The sequence below is a fragment of the Centruroides vittatus genome, unplaced genomic scaffold (genome assembly GCF_030686945.1).
Source record: "Centruroides vittatus isolate TY-2023 unplaced genomic scaffold, ASM3068694v2 contig_10, whole genome shotgun sequence".
In the NCBI taxonomy this organism is placed as follows: domain Eukaryota; kingdom Metazoa; phylum Arthropoda; class Arachnida; order Scorpiones; family Buthidae; genus Centruroides; species Centruroides vittatus.
This window is the reverse complement of record NW_027120658.1, coordinates 5,482,494-5,503,378: the sequence shown is the minus strand read 5'-3', so window position 1 is coordinate 5,503,378 and position 20,885 is coordinate 5,482,494. Positions and strand designations below refer to the sequence as shown.

At 23.5% G+C, this 20,885-nt stretch overlaps 1 protein-coding gene across 2 annotated transcripts in view; it reads left to right on the top strand.

The window, feature by feature from the left end:
- Nucleotides 1-20,885, top strand: part of LOC136976645 (protein turtle-like) — a 163,957-nt gene that overhangs the window by 56,304 nt on the left and 86,768 nt on the right. For both annotated transcript variants that reach the window (XM_067272031.1, XM_067272095.1), the window contains exons 4-7: nucleotides 129-335; nucleotides 1,765-2,046; nucleotides 3,754-4,044; nucleotides 12,763-13,047. In XM_067272031.1, coding sequence (XP_067128132.1) covers nucleotides 129-335; nucleotides 1,765-2,046; nucleotides 3,754-4,044; nucleotides 12,763-13,047 — 1,065 coding nt within the window. The remainder of the gene's footprint in view (nucleotides 1-128; nucleotides 336-1,764; nucleotides 2,047-3,753; nucleotides 4,045-12,762; nucleotides 13,048-20,885) is intronic.

The window sequence follows — 20,885 nt, the reverse complement described above, 5'->3', positions numbered from 1 at the left end:
AAATACACCATTAAATGTAGAAGAGAAATTTATGAATTTCATTTTTTTATTTATGAATTTATTAATTGAATATTTTTACTTTTGGTAACAATTTTCTATATATTTTTCCATATATTCTTACACTTCAGGCAAACCTCGACCTTCTGTCACATGGTGGAGGGATTATTTATTAGTAGATGACACATACACTTACGATTCTGGAGACACAATTGTTCGAAATGACCTGACCATAGAAAAGCTGAGGAGAGAAGATTTGTTGGTTGTTCTTACTTGTCAAGCCATCAATAATAATATAACTGTCTCTGCTTCCAGTTACATCACACTAGATCTCAATTGTAAGTAGAAAAGTGACTTGGATAAAATTATTGTCTTATATTCTTACTTAACTAATGTATATATTAACTAATAACTAAAAGAATTAACTTTTGTCTTTTGTATTGTATTTCTTTCTAACAAATTTAATAAATTGAAAGCAAAAAACTTTATATATTTTTGAATTAAGAAATTGATTTAGTGTTTCTGTAAATGTCGAAATAAAAAAAAAAAAAAAATGGAAGTTGAAAGTTAATATCAGTAACGCCAGCTTGGGTACAAGATAATCAAGTGAGACATCAGAAGAAATAAAATAAATAAAAAAACTGTAAAGTAAAATAAGTTGATTTTGTTGAAGTTTAAAATAAATTTTAAAGAAAAGAGGACATCATAAAATAAAAAATATATATATCTAAAAAAGGAAGACATTTTCTTTAAACAACTGTCCCATTTTTTCATAAGTTAGATATCAACTCTATTTGCAGCAGCTGCACAATTACTGCAACCATTAGCGTGCAAGATTGCTAGGTTATCACTCCACAATCTTAGGTTATGATAACTTCACTCTGCTACCAAAAATCTGAAGACAAATAGAATTTGATCGGGTTATCAGAAACAGATCGACATACAGACGTTTTATTAAAAACTTTTCAATATAGTAATTGATACAATCTAAAGCCTTAATATCACATTTACTGATAGAGAATTAGAGTGTAAAGTTCTATTCCATATTCAATGAAAATGAATAATTCAATATTTATTAAAATGTTACTATAACTGTCTTAATTAAGTAGTGAAATTATAAATGAACTCAAAATTTTAATATCATGTTGAATTGTTTAATAAATTATATGATGAATATTCAGTTATTTTTACTTAAATTACAAAGTAATTAATAGTGAAATTACTTTATTGTCTTAACTAATTTATAACGTTTGCTATTTAGAATTTTCAAAGGAGGGAATTTTACATTTGATTCGGCAAAATTTCACAGTATATATGAATGAAATATTTTAAAATGTAATTAGGTTTGCAATACGGATACAATTGTAAATTAAAAGACTCGGAGAAGGTAGAAATGTTAAAATATCTCTTCTCCTTTTTCTACTTTATTTTATCTTTCTTCTTCTTTATCCCTTCCTTCTTTTCCTCCGCTCAATTATTCTCATTCGCCTTTACTTTCTCGTTTTCCGTTTCCTACTCCTTTTTGTTTTCCTCTTTGTTCTCCATAATTATCATTATCATCATCATCTTCACCCCTTTTTCCTTTTCTTCTCACATATCATCCTCATTCTCTTCTCTTCTCTTCTTTCTTTCTCGTTTTCTTCCTCCTTCTCAGTTTCATCCTCATCATCTTGGCACGAGATGGGAAGAACCACAGTTGAGCTTCTAGTTTTTCAGAGTGGCAATAAAACGAACACATCTAGATTATCTTTTATACTCTTTTTTTAGTGAAACCGAGCACTGTAGAGGTTCAACCAAAACAACGCCCATTGTCTGCAGGAAAGGAGACGGAATACACATGTGTAACAAGTGGAGCCCGTCCAAAAGTAGTGATAGCTTGGTGGAAAGGCAGCGAACAAATAAAAACTGAGACTCCTAGCGATGACAGCAGTAGTACAATCGTGTTCACGCCCACTATAGAAGACGACGGAAAATATTTCTATTGTCGTGTCTATAACCCTTTAATCCCTAGCAGTGCTTTAGAAGATGGCTGGAAGTTAGAGATACATTGTAAGTATCTAATATGTGCCAGATTTCTCTTTAAAAAAAGCAACTTTATACAAATATAAAAGAAAAAATCTATCCTTTCCACCTTCCTCTATTGAAAACACGATATCTAATAAAACGATAGGATTATAGGATAAAGTTATTTGAAATACTACTGTACTGACTTTAATAATAGTATAAGCGCTTACTACTTATTACATTAATTTAAGGATAAGGTCTTTGATACAAAATTATTTTCCTTGCTTCAGATTTAACTTTAGTATATGCTTATATACGTGCATTAAATGAGATTAAACTGACAGTTTAAAAATATAAGAGATTTTTAATGTAAATTTATATAATCTGCTTCATATGAAATATAATATAATATATTTAATGGTAAAATATACATAAATTTTGGATCTTTGAACGTGTTAAAGTGTGTAATTGTATATCTAAATTACGCAAAGATTCTGTTTAATTAAAAAAAATTATGTTAAATTTACAATTTAGAAATAGAATTTTAAAGTTTAATATTAGAAAATGGATATGAAAATGTAATTTTATTTATTTAATTATTTTAAATAAAATTTTACGAAGAGAAAGATCAGATAGGATTTGATAAGATAAGATCAAAGGTTATAATATAATTAAAAATTTTTAATATAAACGTTAGTTAAATTTAGAATAAAAATATAATAAAAGAATCTTTAATTGATTATTTACATTGTTTAATTTTATGAGATTATACGGAGTAAAATTTGTAAGCAAAATTTCATGTAGGAATTAATTCGTTATAAGAGAAGATATCTAACTAACTAATAATAACTGATTTTAATTAAATTTCAGTTAACCATGGTTAAAAATGCTGAAAATATTTTTTAATTTCAAGTGGAGTGAAGCATATCAAACATATCCTTCAGTGAACAGATAGTTTTATTTGAAGGATATGTTGCATAAGAAGGATACTTAAAGGATACTTCGTGCTTATATTTAATATGCGATTATAAAAGAATATTCATTTAATTTGCTTGCAAATAATGGAATTTTATTCGTATTAAAATTATATTTTTATATAAAAAATGCGTATTTATCATATTTATTTGAAATTAAATTCAATTGAGATTTAATATCGTCATACTTAGATATTTATTTATTGGATATATTGAGTTATTTCTAATAGAAAAAGGAAGAGAAATTGTATTTTTATTTTATAAACAACAATTTTAATTTTTTATATGTTTATTTATTAGTTATAACATGAAATATGTGCTAAAATGATAACTTAATTAACTTTTTATACATATTTATCCATTAAATTTATGGTAAAATTTATTAATATATTTAATTTGTAATAATAAAAAATATAGCAATGTACAGGCCTATAATATATATATATATATATATATATATATATATATATATATATAAATACGCTATACTAAAATATATGCTTTAAAATTTCTATATAACAGTACAAAATTGAAAACTATAAAAATATTTTCATTTTTTTATAGTTTACATAGCGTAACAATTTTCAAACATATAAATTTTTCAATGTTAAAGGTAAATCTTCAAACATAGTCCCTCTAGAACGTAACCCATTGGCAATCTCATTGCTTATATTCGAGTAAAATAGCTTTTTTGTATTTTCTAGTATATCCTAAAAATATTTTTCTACAGTGCAGTACATATATATATATATATATATTACATGCTATTTTATCACAGATCGACCTCAAGTTACTCTACAGATTGGAAAAACGCTGCAAAGAAAACATTTGCAAGAAGGTGATGATGTCCACTTGGAATGTCATATTCGATCTAATCCGTGGATCAATAATATCCAATGGTACTTCAATGGAAGTGAACTGCACAATGATATTATGGCTGGTATTGTGATCAGCAACCAATCCCTGGTCTTAGAAAAAGTGCAACGGACAAATAGAGGAATATATTCCTGTTCCGCAAAAAATCAAGAGGGAGGAGGACACAGCAATGATGTCTACTTACCAATAAGATGTAATTACCATTTGAAATCTCTCTTCGTATATTAAATTCTAATTTATTTAATAAAATTAGATGATAAGATTATAATTTAGATGCATGACCGTGTGCAGACTTGTTGCCCATCACCAAATAATAAATTTAAATGCATGAAACCATCTAATCTGCAGCTCGTTCAACTTATATGCAAGAACGGATTACGGTTCTAAACTCTAACATAAAGTGCCCTTTAGTCCTCCAGAAAATAATAATAAATTTAAAATTTCGAGGCCCCAAATTTGTAATGTAAGGCCCTAAGCTGTAGTTTGTTTATCTCGTGTGTAAATCCGTCATAAATAATTTTAAGATTATGTGAATGAAATCAGAAAACTGATTTATCATTCTTAAGACTCTGACAAATCGAGAGGGAGAGAGTGAAGTTTTGTATCAATTTTCTAAGGCTGTCTGGTTTTCTGTTCACAAAATTTATTGAAAATCAGAGGAAATGAAATCGAAATTTTGTATCCTATTCATTTTTCTGATATTTGTTCACAAGATTTCTTGAAAACTAAAAATGCTATAAACTTGAAGTTTTGACCTATTTTATTCGTTTGTATGTTTTATTTATCCAAAAATTCGTTGGAAACTATAAAAGCTAAACAATTGAAATTTTATATTCAGTTTGTTTACCCTTCCCTCCGTCTGTCTGAGTTTCTATCCGTTTAGATTTCTCGAAAATTAAGTAAATGAAACCTTTACAATTAATAAAATTACGTATATTAAATTAAATATTGAACAATTGTTTTTTAGCTTATTATCTTTTTAATAAATGTCAATATTTTTATTAATATTTATCAAAAAAGATAAATAAATAAAATAAAGGAAACTTTTCAATGTTCAATGAGTCATATTTGAGTTTAAAAAATAAAATTTTAAAGGACGTGTATCATTTTAATTGAATGAAAACTTAATAAAATTCATAAAAATAAAACTAATTTTATTATTACTGTTTTAAATTTAATTAAGAAATATACAGTATATGTATATTTATTTATTTTATAAATCTTTACACTTTTTTAAATATGAACTTTTAATGAAATAAAATTTTCATTTTTAATTAACAATCTTATTATAAATTTTTATTATTATTATTTTAAGAAAATGTAATAAAAATAATAATAATAATAAGATAAGAAATTGTTTAGTTTCTGTATTTGAAAACGGTTTTGACAGAATGACATTTTTATTTTAAACATTTTGGCATTTTTAAATATTTTCAGTAATATGAATTCCACTCTAAAAATTGCGTTTTTTTATTATTTTTTAGAATTTAGAGATAACAAATGAGAAATTTCAAATTTTTGACAATTTAGAATGTGTCAAAATTAAAAAAAAACAAGATAAAAGGCCCATTCCCTATGTTCTAGACATTGACATTCATTTAATGCTTCATACTGTGTTCTTCGTAATATATAACATTTAAAAATCAGCTCTTATCGTGAAATATAATTTTATTGTTAAAATTGAAATATGTCAACATTTAGAAATTAAACCTCATTTCTTACATTACAGAATTTACTACACGTTTACAGCTCCATTCACAAATTACGTAACGTTATTTTTATATTTTTAAAACTATTTTCCTACCCCCTGTAATATTCAATAATGCAGCAACATATACTCCCCACAATTACGTAACGATATTCTCAATCAATGTCCTTAATTGTAATAAGGAATTATATATAACACGGGGATACTGAACGTTGTATTATTTTATTAATTACGTGTAAAACGTACAAAGCGGGGACTTAAACAGTACAGTTCGCTAAGTAACACTTCGGAAACATAAATGAATTATTCTATTACGTTTTTATAAACATTCCACCCTGTTGTAATGTATCGTAATGATTACCTACAATACCCACCCAACAATATCTGTGTTACGTAATTTATGGGTGTTCATAATATAGGCTACATTGAAATCAATTATTATCATTAAAAATTTATTTGTATATTAATATTTTTTATGGTATTAATTTATTTTCATGATATTTTACACGATCTTTTACAAAGAACATTAAATGTAAGGAGCGTTAAATGTATATTAAGTTCGCAATGAAGAAAATGGGTCTTTAATCTCTTATTTTTTAATATTTAAACATTCTAAATTACAGAAATAAAATTATAAATAATTTTTGAATTACTTTAATTTCGTTTTTCCATTTAGAATGGCTCAAATTTAAAAAAAAAGAAAACTTAAAGACACATTTCTTATAATGTAGAATGCTCTTTGTAAAATATCATATTAAAATTAATTATTACGATTAAAAATAATCAAAATTTATATAAAATTTTATTCGATTTATATTATTGTTGTTGTTGTTATTTTTAGAATTTTCATTATTTATGGAAAGCAGTTTGGATTTTCGAGTGGTGTGAATTGTATTGATTTTGTCGTTGTTGAGATATTTAGAATAATATCTGATGAAAGTTCCGTTAATCTGTATTTCTCAATAGGATTAACTAAAACAGATTTGTTATATTGTTAATATTCGTGTAAAAATAAAATGTTTTAAAATTAATAATTGCAATTTTTGCTAAATTTTTCTATGAACTTCGTATAAATTAAATTGCTGTGGTTTAAATTTATACACGCGCCTTTACGCAAAAAAATCTTTTTTTTACAATATTTTGAAAAGGAATTACTAATGTTTTTATAAAGAAAACCAAAGATTCATTTCACTTTTAATGAATTTTATTCACTATTTACGCTTTCAATCATTTATATAGTGTAAAAAGCATATATACTTTCACCATCATCAGTATACTTATGGATTAAATTGTTTCTAATCCATAATTGCATTGAAGATAATGATAATGATGATGATTGCATAATCCATAGTTGTAAAATTCGTGTGCATAACAAATTTTATATAAACATAATTACTAATAAATATTTTATTTATAGCCTTTTATAGCTGATAGTTGTTTCCAGTTTAATACTCTTCTATCTACAATAGTGATATCCTACCTATCCTGTACTATATAGAGTTGTGAGTTTAAAGAGGAACCATTTCATTGTGACTGAAAATATCTCTGCTGGAATTTCAATATACTTTATCTATGTTTTAAAAATTACCATTAACTACGGCTAATTCTTATATTTACTCTATGATGTGGTAACCACAAGAATGAAATGCATATAGTGAAATACTAGAGCAAGAGTGTAATCCCCCTCATATATTTTTAAAATATTAAAATATGAAAAACGAAATATATTATTTAATTAATCAAAATGATATATTTCTTGGTTTACATTATTTTCATTAAAGTACGAACGTATACATTGCAGTCCAATTTATCCATGACAGAAGTTGATGCATATTTTGAAACAAAAAATAAATAAATAATTGTAATTTATCGAAAATAGCCATTCAAATTATGGAAAAATCCAATTAATTTAAACGTCTGATCAATCATAAATACGTAATGCAAATTTGATTTTATGTTAACGTCAAAGAAACATCGACGAAAGATGATGAAAATTTTAATCAAAATTGTACTAAAAATAGATGCAAATGTAAAAGGTATGGATTTTATGATTAATGTATTAAAAATTTCTATCATTTAATTTGGAAATTATATTTATGTTCTCTATGATGATACATTACACATTTTGTATTACGTTGACAATATTTACTTAATGGATAACAAGGGCATTAGCCTCCAGCAATAAATTGAGTTCATTCAATGGCTTTTGTTTACCAAATGGTTTGATAATTATACAAATCAAAAATCATTGTCTTTCATCAAATAGTCAAATCGTTTCTGCAAATAAATTCTCTGCACGTAAATAATAAAATCGAAATTCAATTCAAATCCAAAATATAATCTAATATTTTTTTTTAGTTTGAACTGAAAGCGCACCATCAACAATAAAAAAAAATAACTGTTGATAAAGCAAACACAACAATTAATATTTATTTATAATAACATAAAAAATAACCAGTGGAAAAATTCTTATTGCATAAATTAATATTTTATCAAACAATTTTACAAAATATTTTAAGAAAAATGTAAAAATTCATTTATTCAAAAGACTGAAAAGATAAAAAATAAAGGAGCGAAGAAAAATTCAGTTTTAAACAATATTCCAATCGATAAATTAAGTCTTTTATTATCAAAGTTCAAAATTAAATCTGTAAGCAAACTTTCTTTTAATGTATGCACAAAGAAGACAAATAATAAAATTTGAAAGGTAACAATCAGAAAATAAAGAAGAGAGGAAAAATAATAATAAAAAAAAATACTCTCATTTGAAAGCATTGCAATAGAAAAATGATTTGTAAGCATTCCTTTGCAAGTAACATTTTAAAAATGATTTATAAGAGAGATTACTTTATAAAAAGCAAAAGCATTTCTATATGTTTTCTGTGTACAAAAATTGGAGATGATATATAGCAACAGGACGACGCATTGTAGTACTTCTTTAACTCAGTGAACTGCGAAGCTCTGTGTGTGTGTGTATGTGTGTGTATGTGTGTGTCTGTGTGTGTGAGAGAGAGAACAATAATTCACTAGTCTTTTATTATCTGTTATTAATGTTTCGAATCGTTTTGCGAGACATTACCTCTACGTCTATGATATTCAAGAGGTATGTTATAAAAGATGTCATCTTGTCAGAGTATTAATAACAATATGTTTTGCACTTACCTGAAGATATTTATCTAAAAAAAACGTGTTGAATCTACAATAGTTTGGTGTTATTTATAACGTTTCTGCATTACTTAGTTTCCTAAAAACATTGACTATTTAATTCACCAATGTTTTTCTTTCTTTCCGATTTTTCGATAGTGAAAATGAATCTCATCCCTTTGTTGTAGTAGAGGATAGTTTTAAGGAGACCAGAATGTCAGTTATCGTGCATAATTCATCGAATAGGTTATTTCCAGACTGTATAGAAGGAGCATTATTACTTTGATCAGCATTTCTCGCTACATTAGAAATCTTCTTTCTTTACAAGCGAATGGCTATTTACAAAAGTATTTACGTAATGCAGCTGTCGTTAATGTAACCTTCGATTGTTATTTGGTAAAAGTTGGGACCATTTTCCTTCCAAAATAAAAAAGAAGAAGAGTAAACGAAATTAGAAAATTAAATCTTTAAGTTAAATTTATTATATTTAAAAAAAGGACAATGGCTGGATCTAAATAAATATTCTCCCATAATGATTTTAATGATGCAGTTTCAGTTATAGAATTTTGAATTCGAAATCAAAAATATCCAGGAAACGATTTTGTATATTTCTGTAATTTTAAAAAATAATCTTATAAAATTTTAAACAGAAAAATAAAATATCTAAAGTAATTACAAAGTCTTCGTTCCTATAAAGAGTGTAATCATTTTATGATGCTGGAGATAAATTGCATTGAAAGTTATAGGAAAATGTTCAGTATATTTAATGAATCGAGCAAACAAATCATATTTTAACTAAGATGAAAAATTGGTCTTTCCTTATCAAAATAATCGATAATATAAAACTATTCGACATTCTATATTTTCGAAATTTAATTAAATCATGCGAAGAATTTCCTGTTACAAAGAATGTAACTCGCATCTAAACTATGTAAAAATTGTAACTTAATTTTGTATTTTTGAGTGTAAGAAGCTCAAGAAAGCATTTTTCGAAGTAACTTTTATATATTAATAAATTTAGGAAGTTAATACACACAAAAAAGTAATATTTTAAGAATAAGTATGCGATTTTTTTCCCTTGTGTTATAAATTAGAAATTAATGACGTCTTGTTTAGGTGTAGGAATTATTGTTCATCCTTTACAACGAAAATTGTGCTAAAGCATCCATTTACTTGTAACAATTCTTGACGTGATTCAGTGAGTGATGTTTACGTGATGCGGAAGTTATCATGACACCTACCAGTATCGTTGCTGTGGTTAATGGAAATCGATTCGGAAATATTCTACAAGAAGTATGTTGCCAGGAGGTGTTGCAAAAGGGAAATATTCATAAGGTATTTGAGAATAGCATATTGTTGGGGCCGAGTTACTGCGAGTAATGATAGGTAAGGATATGATGTTTTAGTGAAATGGAGTTTTAGAGTGCTATTTACTGTACTGAAAAATTTTGGCATGCGTGAAAAAGAGTGATCGATGGTTACATTTCGCGAATAATGGTTTGAGAATTTACCAAATTCTCAGGAGAAAATATCTGATGAAAATGGTCAGATACTAAAAGATAAAACTTTATAGTTGACATTGATGATATAAGGAATAAAAGTTTCCAACTTATTCAAAAAATAAAGCAATTAAAAATTAAAAAAAAAGAAAATAAACTATATATTGCTACATATATATCAATCCGGCTCTTAAAATGTTCTTCTGCTCGCGAATTTATATCTAGAAATTCAAATTGATCTTTAAATATACATATACAAATATTTTTATATGTGTAGTTACAGTTATATCTATTTCATAAGCAATAAAAAATAAATGAAATAAATTTTCTTTTTAAATTTTATACATCATTTTATCTCAATACAATTTTAAAAAGTAAATTTTTTATAATTAAAATATTTAATTATTCGTTTATAAAACTAAAGTATAAATTGAGTTATATTCTTTTATAATGTATATTTTTATAATTATTATCAAACAAAAGAAGTAAATTAATTTCTTTAAAATTTTTTTGTAATTATTTACATTGTTCTTACAAGATTCTTTGTAAATTTTTGATTTACAAAAGCATTAATTGTAAAGAATAATTACAATACTATTTAATTAGAAATCTTCCTATTCTCTCTTACTTGATGGTAAATATTAAACAATACTATCAAAATGCAAATTAAGAAGATTAATTGATTAACTTTATTGCTATTAAAGTAAAATATCTTTTAAAAAAATACATTATTTTACAAGAAATTATTGCTTATAAAATAGCTTATAAAATGCCCTAAAGTTAGTATCATTTGGTAATAATTTAGAAAAAATTTGATCAATTTTCTATAATTAAACATTTGTAATAATTATATTTAAATTAAAAAATGTTCTTATTAAATAATTTTAACTGGAGTAAAAATAACAATAAAATGAAAAGCAGTAAGTAATTTGTTGCTTATCAACTTACTCATTACTTAATATAGTTGTTTAGTAATTAACAATACAAATTATTCAGAAAACCTTAAAGCAATTTTAAGATACGAGTAATTAATTCAGTCATAAATTTAATTAAAATTCTCTATTTACTGTTGTCATTGCGCGTTTATTTTTCTGCTATATAATTTATAAAATACGTAATTTATTTTAATTAAAAAATCAAAATATTACAATAAATAATATACAGATGCCAACTTTTATATAATGTTTATAAATTAGGAAAATATAAAAGAAAAATTAAGATTCTTTATGAAAAAAAAATAATAAAAACTCTTACAGTTCATAAACATTAAGGTCAGCTGGTTGATATCATTCCAGAAGGATCCGGGATCGATTCCCGTTCATCCTTATTCTTCTCTCGCTCCTTCGATCGATTTACACTACGCATTCTGCTCAACCTTTGCTTACAATCCCTTGGATTTTCTATGGTAAAAATTAACAAGTAAACGTTAACAAATAATGTATTTTGAAGTGCGTTTTTAGAGCTTGATGAGCATGTAAAATAATATTAATTTCTTAAAGTTATTGCAAAATATATTTAATTCCTCCTAATTATATAATTAATATTTATGTAGGAATAAATACTCTTTAACTTTAGTATGCTTTCATTTTTATAGCATTAACAGCTCATAGAAAACTCATTATTGGATTGATCTGATACGAAATGATGTTGGTAATGGATGAGAAAAAAAAATTAAAAAGTAGAATAAGAAAAAATAAATATTTAATTAAAATTAATGAAGATTTTAATTTTATTATTTAAAATTTTGCTATTAAGCATTGGATTACTATTACATAATTTTGTTTTTATATTTTAGTAACTGATTCTATATTAATTTTTATTTATTATTAAATAAATTAATTACTTTAAATTTATTTAATAATTCATACAAATTTAAGAATTCTATTTAATATTTTAATAGGAAAAAATATAGATATCAAATATAAATTATTAATTAAAGAATGAAGAAACTAATGAAATTTATATTTATATGAAGGGAAATTTTACGTGTTTTGAAATGCATATTTATACGAAAATATTCTCTGGAATTTTACATCTAAATGCTTTTTTTACTCATAGTATTGCTGTGGATATTCTCATAAGAAAAGCAAGAAACATCGTACTGTATATCTGATGTATTTTCGATACGTACTACAAACCTAATCGCAAATATTCTAGATTTTGTTGAAAAATATTGATCTTTTCATACATTTTTTTATATCATAAGCTGCCCAGCTATCTATTCAACAAAAGACTTCTTTCAACAACGCTTCCACTATAACAAATTCCCTCTTTTTTATGTATATACATATAATTTTTTTTTTAAGTACTGAGTTATAAATTTATTTACTTACAAATTAATTAAAAGCTTAAACTAACAAATAATAATAATAATTATTATTATGAGTGAGATTTTATTTATTTTTCATAGTAAATTTGATTTGTATAGTAGTAAGAGTATGTAGAAAACATTTTTTTCTTCCAAATACAAGATTGATACGTGCATTAAAAATTGATAAAAGGAAAGTTTTTTGAATAAAGTTTTGAAACTTAAGATGAATGAAATTCTATTTATTCTCAGATGCTCCTGTTTGTTCATCATCGAAAACTGTGTATGGAGTGAGTCTGAATGAGGCTGTTCGAGTAGTTTGCGAAGTAGATGCTGATCCAAATGATGTTACTTTCTATTGGATGTTCAATAATTCTGCTAGAGTGATGGAAATAGTCGCTTTTACAAAAGAAGGAATGAGAAGTGTGACTACTTATACACCAAGGACAGACGATGATTACGGTTCCCTTATTTGCCAAGCGAAGAACAACGTTGGAATTCAACACGAATCTTGCAATTTTTCCATAATTCCAGCCGGTAAATATTTATTTAGTAAACTTATTTGTACTTGCAGATCCTTTCTGTTTAATATAAATTAAGCTAAATGACTATAAATTAACAATTATTAATAATAGCCTGTTATAATTATGTTTATAATGTTAATTTTGATATTTAAAGAAAATATTCTAGTTTAAGCAATTTAAATTCGTATAGTAATCAAATTAATGACATTTTCTAACATCAGTTATGTTATATTTCCACATTTAGTAGTTAACATAACGTAACAAACCTTGCATATTCAGCTCTTGATTGATTAATGCTTAACACTTGTTTATGAATTACCTCGGAACAGAATTTGAGGAATGATAAAATTAATTTGGCTATTATACATACAATATATATAAACATATATGTATATATACTGTTTTAATGATCTATACATTATAGATAATAAATATTTAATGTTAATTATAGAAAATAAAATAATATTTTTAGAAATGGTTTTATATTTAGGAAAATAACAAATATTTTGGAATATTTGGCATATTTTGATGTAAAAAATATGTATATTAGTAGCGTCATAAATAACTTTGTAAAAGGATAGATTTATATGTAAGTTTAAAAAGCTACAGCTTAGGACCTTGGGCATTTAAATTTATTTATTTATTTATTGGTGGGGTATAAAGGACCTACAGTTTAGGGCCTAACAAGTTTACATTTAACCCTGCCTTTTTACAGGGGTTGTATTTATACATAAGCTAAGAGTGTGATGCCCTATAGCTTAGCTTATGTATAGCTAAACTATAGGGCATCACACTCTTAAATTTATCATTATTCGACGAAGAGGAAGATCATTTATATGTTATAACTTAGAGTCACAATTCTAAATCCACTCCTGTGTATACTGTTCATACACACGTGTACACTTACACAACACAAGAATATAGACTTAAAATACCTTAATTTGTTTAAAACTATGTTTTTATTTATGTAGAATATTAATTAATTGTTAAAATAGATAATTTCTGAACAATATAATTAAAATCGATTTTCTAAATGTGATTAATAATTCGTGAAATAATAATAATTATTAATTTTTATTCAAAGTTGGATCAATTTATTAATAAAACAATAAAATACATTTAAAAAGATATTTTTCAAATAAAAATTCAGAGTAAAAATATTAAATAAATTTAAAAATATTATTATCTAATTATATTTATTTATTTTATTGATTAAATTGTGTTTGCTTTCGTTAAGAAAATAAATTTATACCTTTACTTTATAATAAAACATTCTTCTATAAACCCAAAGCAATTATCTACTTTTATTTTAAATCTAAATTTAATTAAGTGAATAAGAAAAGGTATTTAAAAATTTGAAATTTCTAAACCGTTAAGAAATTAAATTTTATTATATTTACAACTTATTTTTCTTTATCAGAAACTGCTTAAAATAATTTTTAATTTGAATACTTATGTATAAAAATCCAGTAAAATATTTATACTTTATTATAAAATCACTAGCAATGAATTTAAATTCAAAAGTTTATTTCAATGCAACATATTTTCCAATTTATTTATGTATTTTTATTACTATTGCTTACCCAGTAGATCTGGAGCTCCGGAGAGATATCACGTGTCGAACCTCCTTATAAATTGTAAATTGTATAGAATATACAATGATATATTCTATATAGAATTGTATAGAATAGGAGAGTATTGAGCAGCATCTCCAATATAAAATAGTCAATAGTATATTCTGTATAGTATAGTATAGTATAGAGCAGCATCCTGTACACAAACTATTCAATAAGTAACTCTCTTAAGTACTAAAAGCAGCATTCATTATTAACTGAGTGATCAAATTAAAGTCAATTTTACTATTTTAAACAATTTTCTCTACAAAAAATACATTAAAATTTGAAATTATTACATAAAAAGTATCTTCGAAACAAAAATCATTCTCATAAAATAAGAAAATGTCATGAAATCATATCAAAACATTTTTCATTAAGCAACTTAATAATATAATCTCTTCATTATTATGCCAATTTGTTTTTCATTTCACACACATTAATTAAGCTGCAAGTTAAATAGAATAATGAAATAAAAATGTAAAATCATAATAGTAGCAAATTACAACGTTGTAGTAATTGTAATTAAATGTAATTAGTGCAGGTTTATGACGATAAAAATGAATATAAATGCTAAATATCATTTAAATTATTAATTAATATTGGTTTATATTACGGTTATCATCATTAATTTAATTAAAAAATAATAATTAGAACTTTATAATTTCGTATTTTTAGTCTTAAATAATACAAATTTCGCTAATATATTTAAAATTTTGTAATTAAAAATCACGAATTTAACTCTTTCAATACCATTTTAATCAGTTAAACAGTTAACAAGTTCATAAAAATCGATATTTAATATCGAAAACTATACTTATAATATTCTCTAAATTCTTAATATTAAAAATATAAATCCAGCATTTAAAAAAAGTCGAATTTATTTCATAGATAATCATGGTTTTATTTAAAATAAATCTTAAAATCTTTAACAATTTAATTTATAAAAGAAATAAAATTAAATTTAAGTAGATTTATAATAAAATGTTACGTCTTGTGTGTATCCCCTTATAAAATATTAAAGAAAATAGCAGAATTAAGTTCGACAAGTGAGCAGTTCAACGAGAGAATTGTTGGATTATAATCAAATATTTGGAGTCAAAAACTTTGGAAGAAGATAAAAGAAAATCCCTTATTACCTATTATCTTTATAGATTATTTACATAGACAATTATGTGATATCAGAACGAATGTTTGGCTATTGTAAAGCAACAACAATCAATAAAATTTCATTTTCTGATCATTAAGAGAGAAACGATTTTTCATTAGTTGCTAAAATTTTTCATTAGCTGTTGAAAGAAAATCAATGAAATTATTCAATAATTCGTGGAAGAAAAATTAAATAAAAAATAATATATATGCACCTTTTCAAAATTGTAACATTTCGTGTATATTTTTATATGCTACTTATAACATTTATGCTTAAAATTATTGAATGTTTTAAATTATTATTATATTTTTTTTTGTTGTTGAATTACTGTGTTGTTTTTAGTGGGCATAGTTTTTCAGAAGGCCTCCTCAGTGTGTGTTTCGGCATAGGAACCATAATATTCATAAATCTAGCTCAGGTTCTAATCCCATTTGCGAACATGAATTGCAAACTGAGTTTGGAACAATTTCTTCTATTAAATTCAGCAAAGATATACTTTTAATATTATTTAAAAACAATAGAATTAATATAATTAAATATTAATATTAAATCTTACTAATTAAAAAATGACATTTTTAAACCTATAAGAATCAAAGTTAATTCGTAAAAAAGCTTTAAAAATTTTATAAAAGATTATAATTAATAATTAAATAAATAAAAATAAACATTTTAAACACATTTATCGATACTTAATAAATCGTTAAATTAAATGTAATAAAAAAATAATAATAATGAATATTAAATTTACAGTATTAAATATTTTAATGACGTGTTTTCAATATTTTAAAGTTGACATTTAATATAATTAAATATAATTTACTTAATAAAAATATTAATAAATCTATTTAAAAAGGTTGAAATTTTTAAATAATTTTACATTTTTAAAGCTCTTATAAACTTTTTATATATTAAACTTCTTAAGAATGAAATGGATTTTTTATTAAAATTATATAATATTTTAGTTATTAAATATTCAAATAATTACAATTTTCATGTAAATATATATTTATAAAATTAATATTGATTATAAATAAATAGAATCTATATAAACATGGAATGTAATTAATATATTTAATTGTGTTAAATAGGGATTAAAGCGTTTGTAAACAATAATAATACAATAATATATTTATTTTTTAAAACAATAAAATGGCATTTAAATACTCTTCCTTAAAAATAAAAAAAATTAAATTATTTATTATAAATTTAAGATGATTTATAAGTGTTATTAAATTTTATTTCCTCTTAAGGCATTATTATTAAATTTCTTAGAGAGAAAGAGGGAGAGGATAATTCTTATTAATTACTTTCAATCAATTTAAAAACCATTATGTGAATATTTATGAATTAAAGTAAAGAAATTTTAAAAGAAGTTTGTTAGAAAATTACAAAAAATTTATATATATTAAAGTACTTTAATTTATTTATTGATATTTAGTAAGCTCCAGGGAAATATCTTTGTATATGCAGCATCAGTAACAATTTAATTTTTATTTATAAGCCTAGTTAATGAATGAAATAACAGAGAAAAATTACTGGAGGAAAAAGATAATTATTTTTATATTTGTCAATTAAATATTTCTTAAATTATTATTATTTTTTTCAATTTTTGAATAATAGTTACTTTATAGAGAAAGATTGAAATAATATAAAAATTAATGGAGTGAAGAATGATGATTTGATATTTATTTATTTGTTTTGCTGCTGTTTTATGTCTCAAGGGCCTCATGGGTCATGCTGCGCCAATCTTAAGGTAAATTGTTAAAATAAACTTAAAAAGAAAATGGTGCTTGTAAAGGGAGAAAGTAAAATAAAATATACAGTTACTATATACAGGTACTATTTACTTGTTCCTAACCATTATGATTCAAAGGGCAGTGGGGCGTCTGTAGAGGGAGCAAACGGGGCACTTCCCCTCCCCGGAATCGAATAAAAAATTCTACAAATTATAATCGTAACAGTGATTGAGATATGTAACTTTACACTAGAACCGAATAGAAGAAAACTACTGAACACTGGTAGTTGATCGTGGGTTCGTGCCTTTCGAACATGGAGTTTTCCCTGTTTTTTACATTAGTACCATCTAAATAGGAACTAGTTTCTCATAGTGGGATGCACCCCTTCGGCAGATTGCCCACGTGTCTCTTTGACGTATAAAATAAAACAAAAAATACCATCGACTATGGGACACTGTTTCTGTCTTTTTGTATTGTTGCCGTATTATTTCCTATAATTTACTTGTGAAAAACCCCAAAAATTTAAATAATTAAGTGAAAATTTATTGAAATAATTATTTGTCTCTAAGCTTTGCCTCTTCCTGAAAAACTTTTTGTGGATGCTCGTGGTACAAAAGGTTATAACCCTGTTACAGGAAGCAAATAAATTACATATAATAATTTTTTACGATAGATATATATTATAATTAAAGTTTCTTTCAGAATACAATTATTATGCCTTTGTGTCTTTTATCATAACTTAAATTTATCTTTGTATACTAGTACATTTATCAATTAACAGGACTTATTATACTGGAAAATTGTGGTTGCAGATATTTAGTCTTACAGATCAGAAATAATATTTTTTATTTAGTTCACCTGGTATATTAATTTAAGTCCTGTTAATTGATAAATGTACTAGTATACAAAGATAAATTTAAGTTATGATAAAAGACACAAAGGCATAATAATTGAATGATATTTAATAATCTATAGCCGAATTTCTGGAAAATTGGAAAACGCAGAGAATGGGGAATACAGCTGAAGAAATAATAAACTTAAAAACAGAAATATGGTATTTAAAGAAATGTAAAATGGAAGCCATAAAATTGTTAACTTTGAGCTTACCAGTAAGTATCAGCAAAAATTTACCAGATGAACTAAATAAAAAATATTATTTCTGATCTGTAAGACTAAATATCTGCATCCATAATTTTCCAGTATAATAAGTCCTGTTAATTGATAAATATACTAGTATACAAAGATAAATTTAAGTCTTTCAGTATACACTTGTTTTTACTCTCTTAGTTAAACATAAAAAAGAATTAAACAGGTTCTATAGCTTATTAGTTACATGATATTTATATTTGTCAATTGAAAATTTATAAGAAAAAATGCATAAAATTTCTAAAATATTCTTGAATACTATAAGATTTATTTTTATAAATAATTACAAGAATAAAAAGTAAATACTTCCATATTTTTCTATTAAATATTTATTTTAAAAATATCTAAAAATTTTCTATATTATAAGGAATATATAATTTTAATTTCTTACTTTACAAAGGAATATTAATGAAGAAAGACATTATTTTTATTTTCATCAATTGAAAATTTCTTAAGAATGTTCTAAAAAAGTCTTGTATAACAAAGAATATATAATATTTATTTATTATTTTATAAATAAAAATAAAATAACTATTTTATGAAAGTAAAGATGATTTTTTTAAGTCGACTCTATGATAATGTGTAATTTAAATTCATAAAATCTGAATAAATTTTTTTTTCTATATTATATTTTATTTTTAAAAAATATTACTGAAATATAAATGTAAATATTTGATTCAGGATTTAATCTAAGAAATTGGATAAATATGTGTAATTTTATTTAAATGTAAGTTATGATGTTTTGGAACAAGTTAAACAAGATTTTTGTTTTTATGTAAAATAAAAAATAAAATAAAAAGAAAATTTATAATAAATTCTCATAATAAAAACATATTTAACTCATTTAAACCTAATTTTTATGAGGATTTAGCTAAAATATGCATTCCTTAATGTATAAGATTTATTGCAAGTTTGATTATTCTAATTAGATAAACCAAAATTTATTATAAAATTAATAAATTTATATTATAAACAATTGTAAAAATGTTGTTAAATTAGAATTAATCACTAAAATAATTTCTAAAGATATTTATGTTAAAGAAGCTTATAAATTTCTAATTTTAAAATTAATCTACTTTAAATTTTATTGTAAAATTGATAATTTTATATTAAGAAAACTATAATTATTTTTAATAAAAAATTATCAATTTTACAATAAAATTTAAAATATTTTTAAAGTAAATTTTACTAAATTAAATATATTTACTAAAATAATTTTTATATATTTTTGTAGTAAAAAAAAAGTTAAGAATTAATTCCTATTAATTTACCTAAAATATAATTTAAAATAAAACAAAATTAAACTTAAATTTTAATAAATATAATAAATTTAAAACTAAAAGTTTTTAAATTCAAAACACATTTCTCTTCATTTTCTTTGACGAAAATTTTTTAAAAAATTGATTGAAAATATTTATCACTCAATAAATATTTTTGAATTGCTTTTAGAATTGATAGAAAATGTAATTTCTAATATTACAAAATTTGTAACATCGAAAATAACTGGAGCATTACAATTGTCTAGTAACGTGAATAAATATTTCAGACATATTTGAAAATGTATATTGGCCATAATAAATTACCAAGAAAATGCTCTTCTAATGTACCGTTTCATACACTAACTCAAAATTTTGATAATTATTTAATAAATATTATAATATCTCCTTTATATATTTATTTTATACAGATACATGTCAATTTTTGACTTTAAAAAATGTTTATTTATAAGCATAATCTTGTAAATTATTAAAACGTGAATGCTGTTTATAGGGTATATTTAATGTGAGTATGAATATTCCTATTTAAAATACGAGAGATAATTTAAGGATTTAATTATAGTAGATGTACTTTTGTGAAGTTCTAAAAATTTATTATCGAAAGATTATGGTGATGAAAATTCATATTTATACTTTAAATCTTGATCAGACTTCAAAAATTTTTAATTTTTACTCATAAAAAGTATGGTGTGTAACACTTTTCCTGTCGTTATTTTCTCTTAAAATAACTTGATCTTTTGTTGATTTATTGCTTCCTAAATTATATTTATATCTGAAATAATTTAATTTTCACTTAAAAAAATGGAAATTTGATTAATAAGTTTATAAATGTATAGCAAACTTTATTAGGAGAACGTTTATATATAGATACTGCATAGAGACTATATAAAATGCTGTATATTTACTGTATTTATTTATTACTTCTTTTC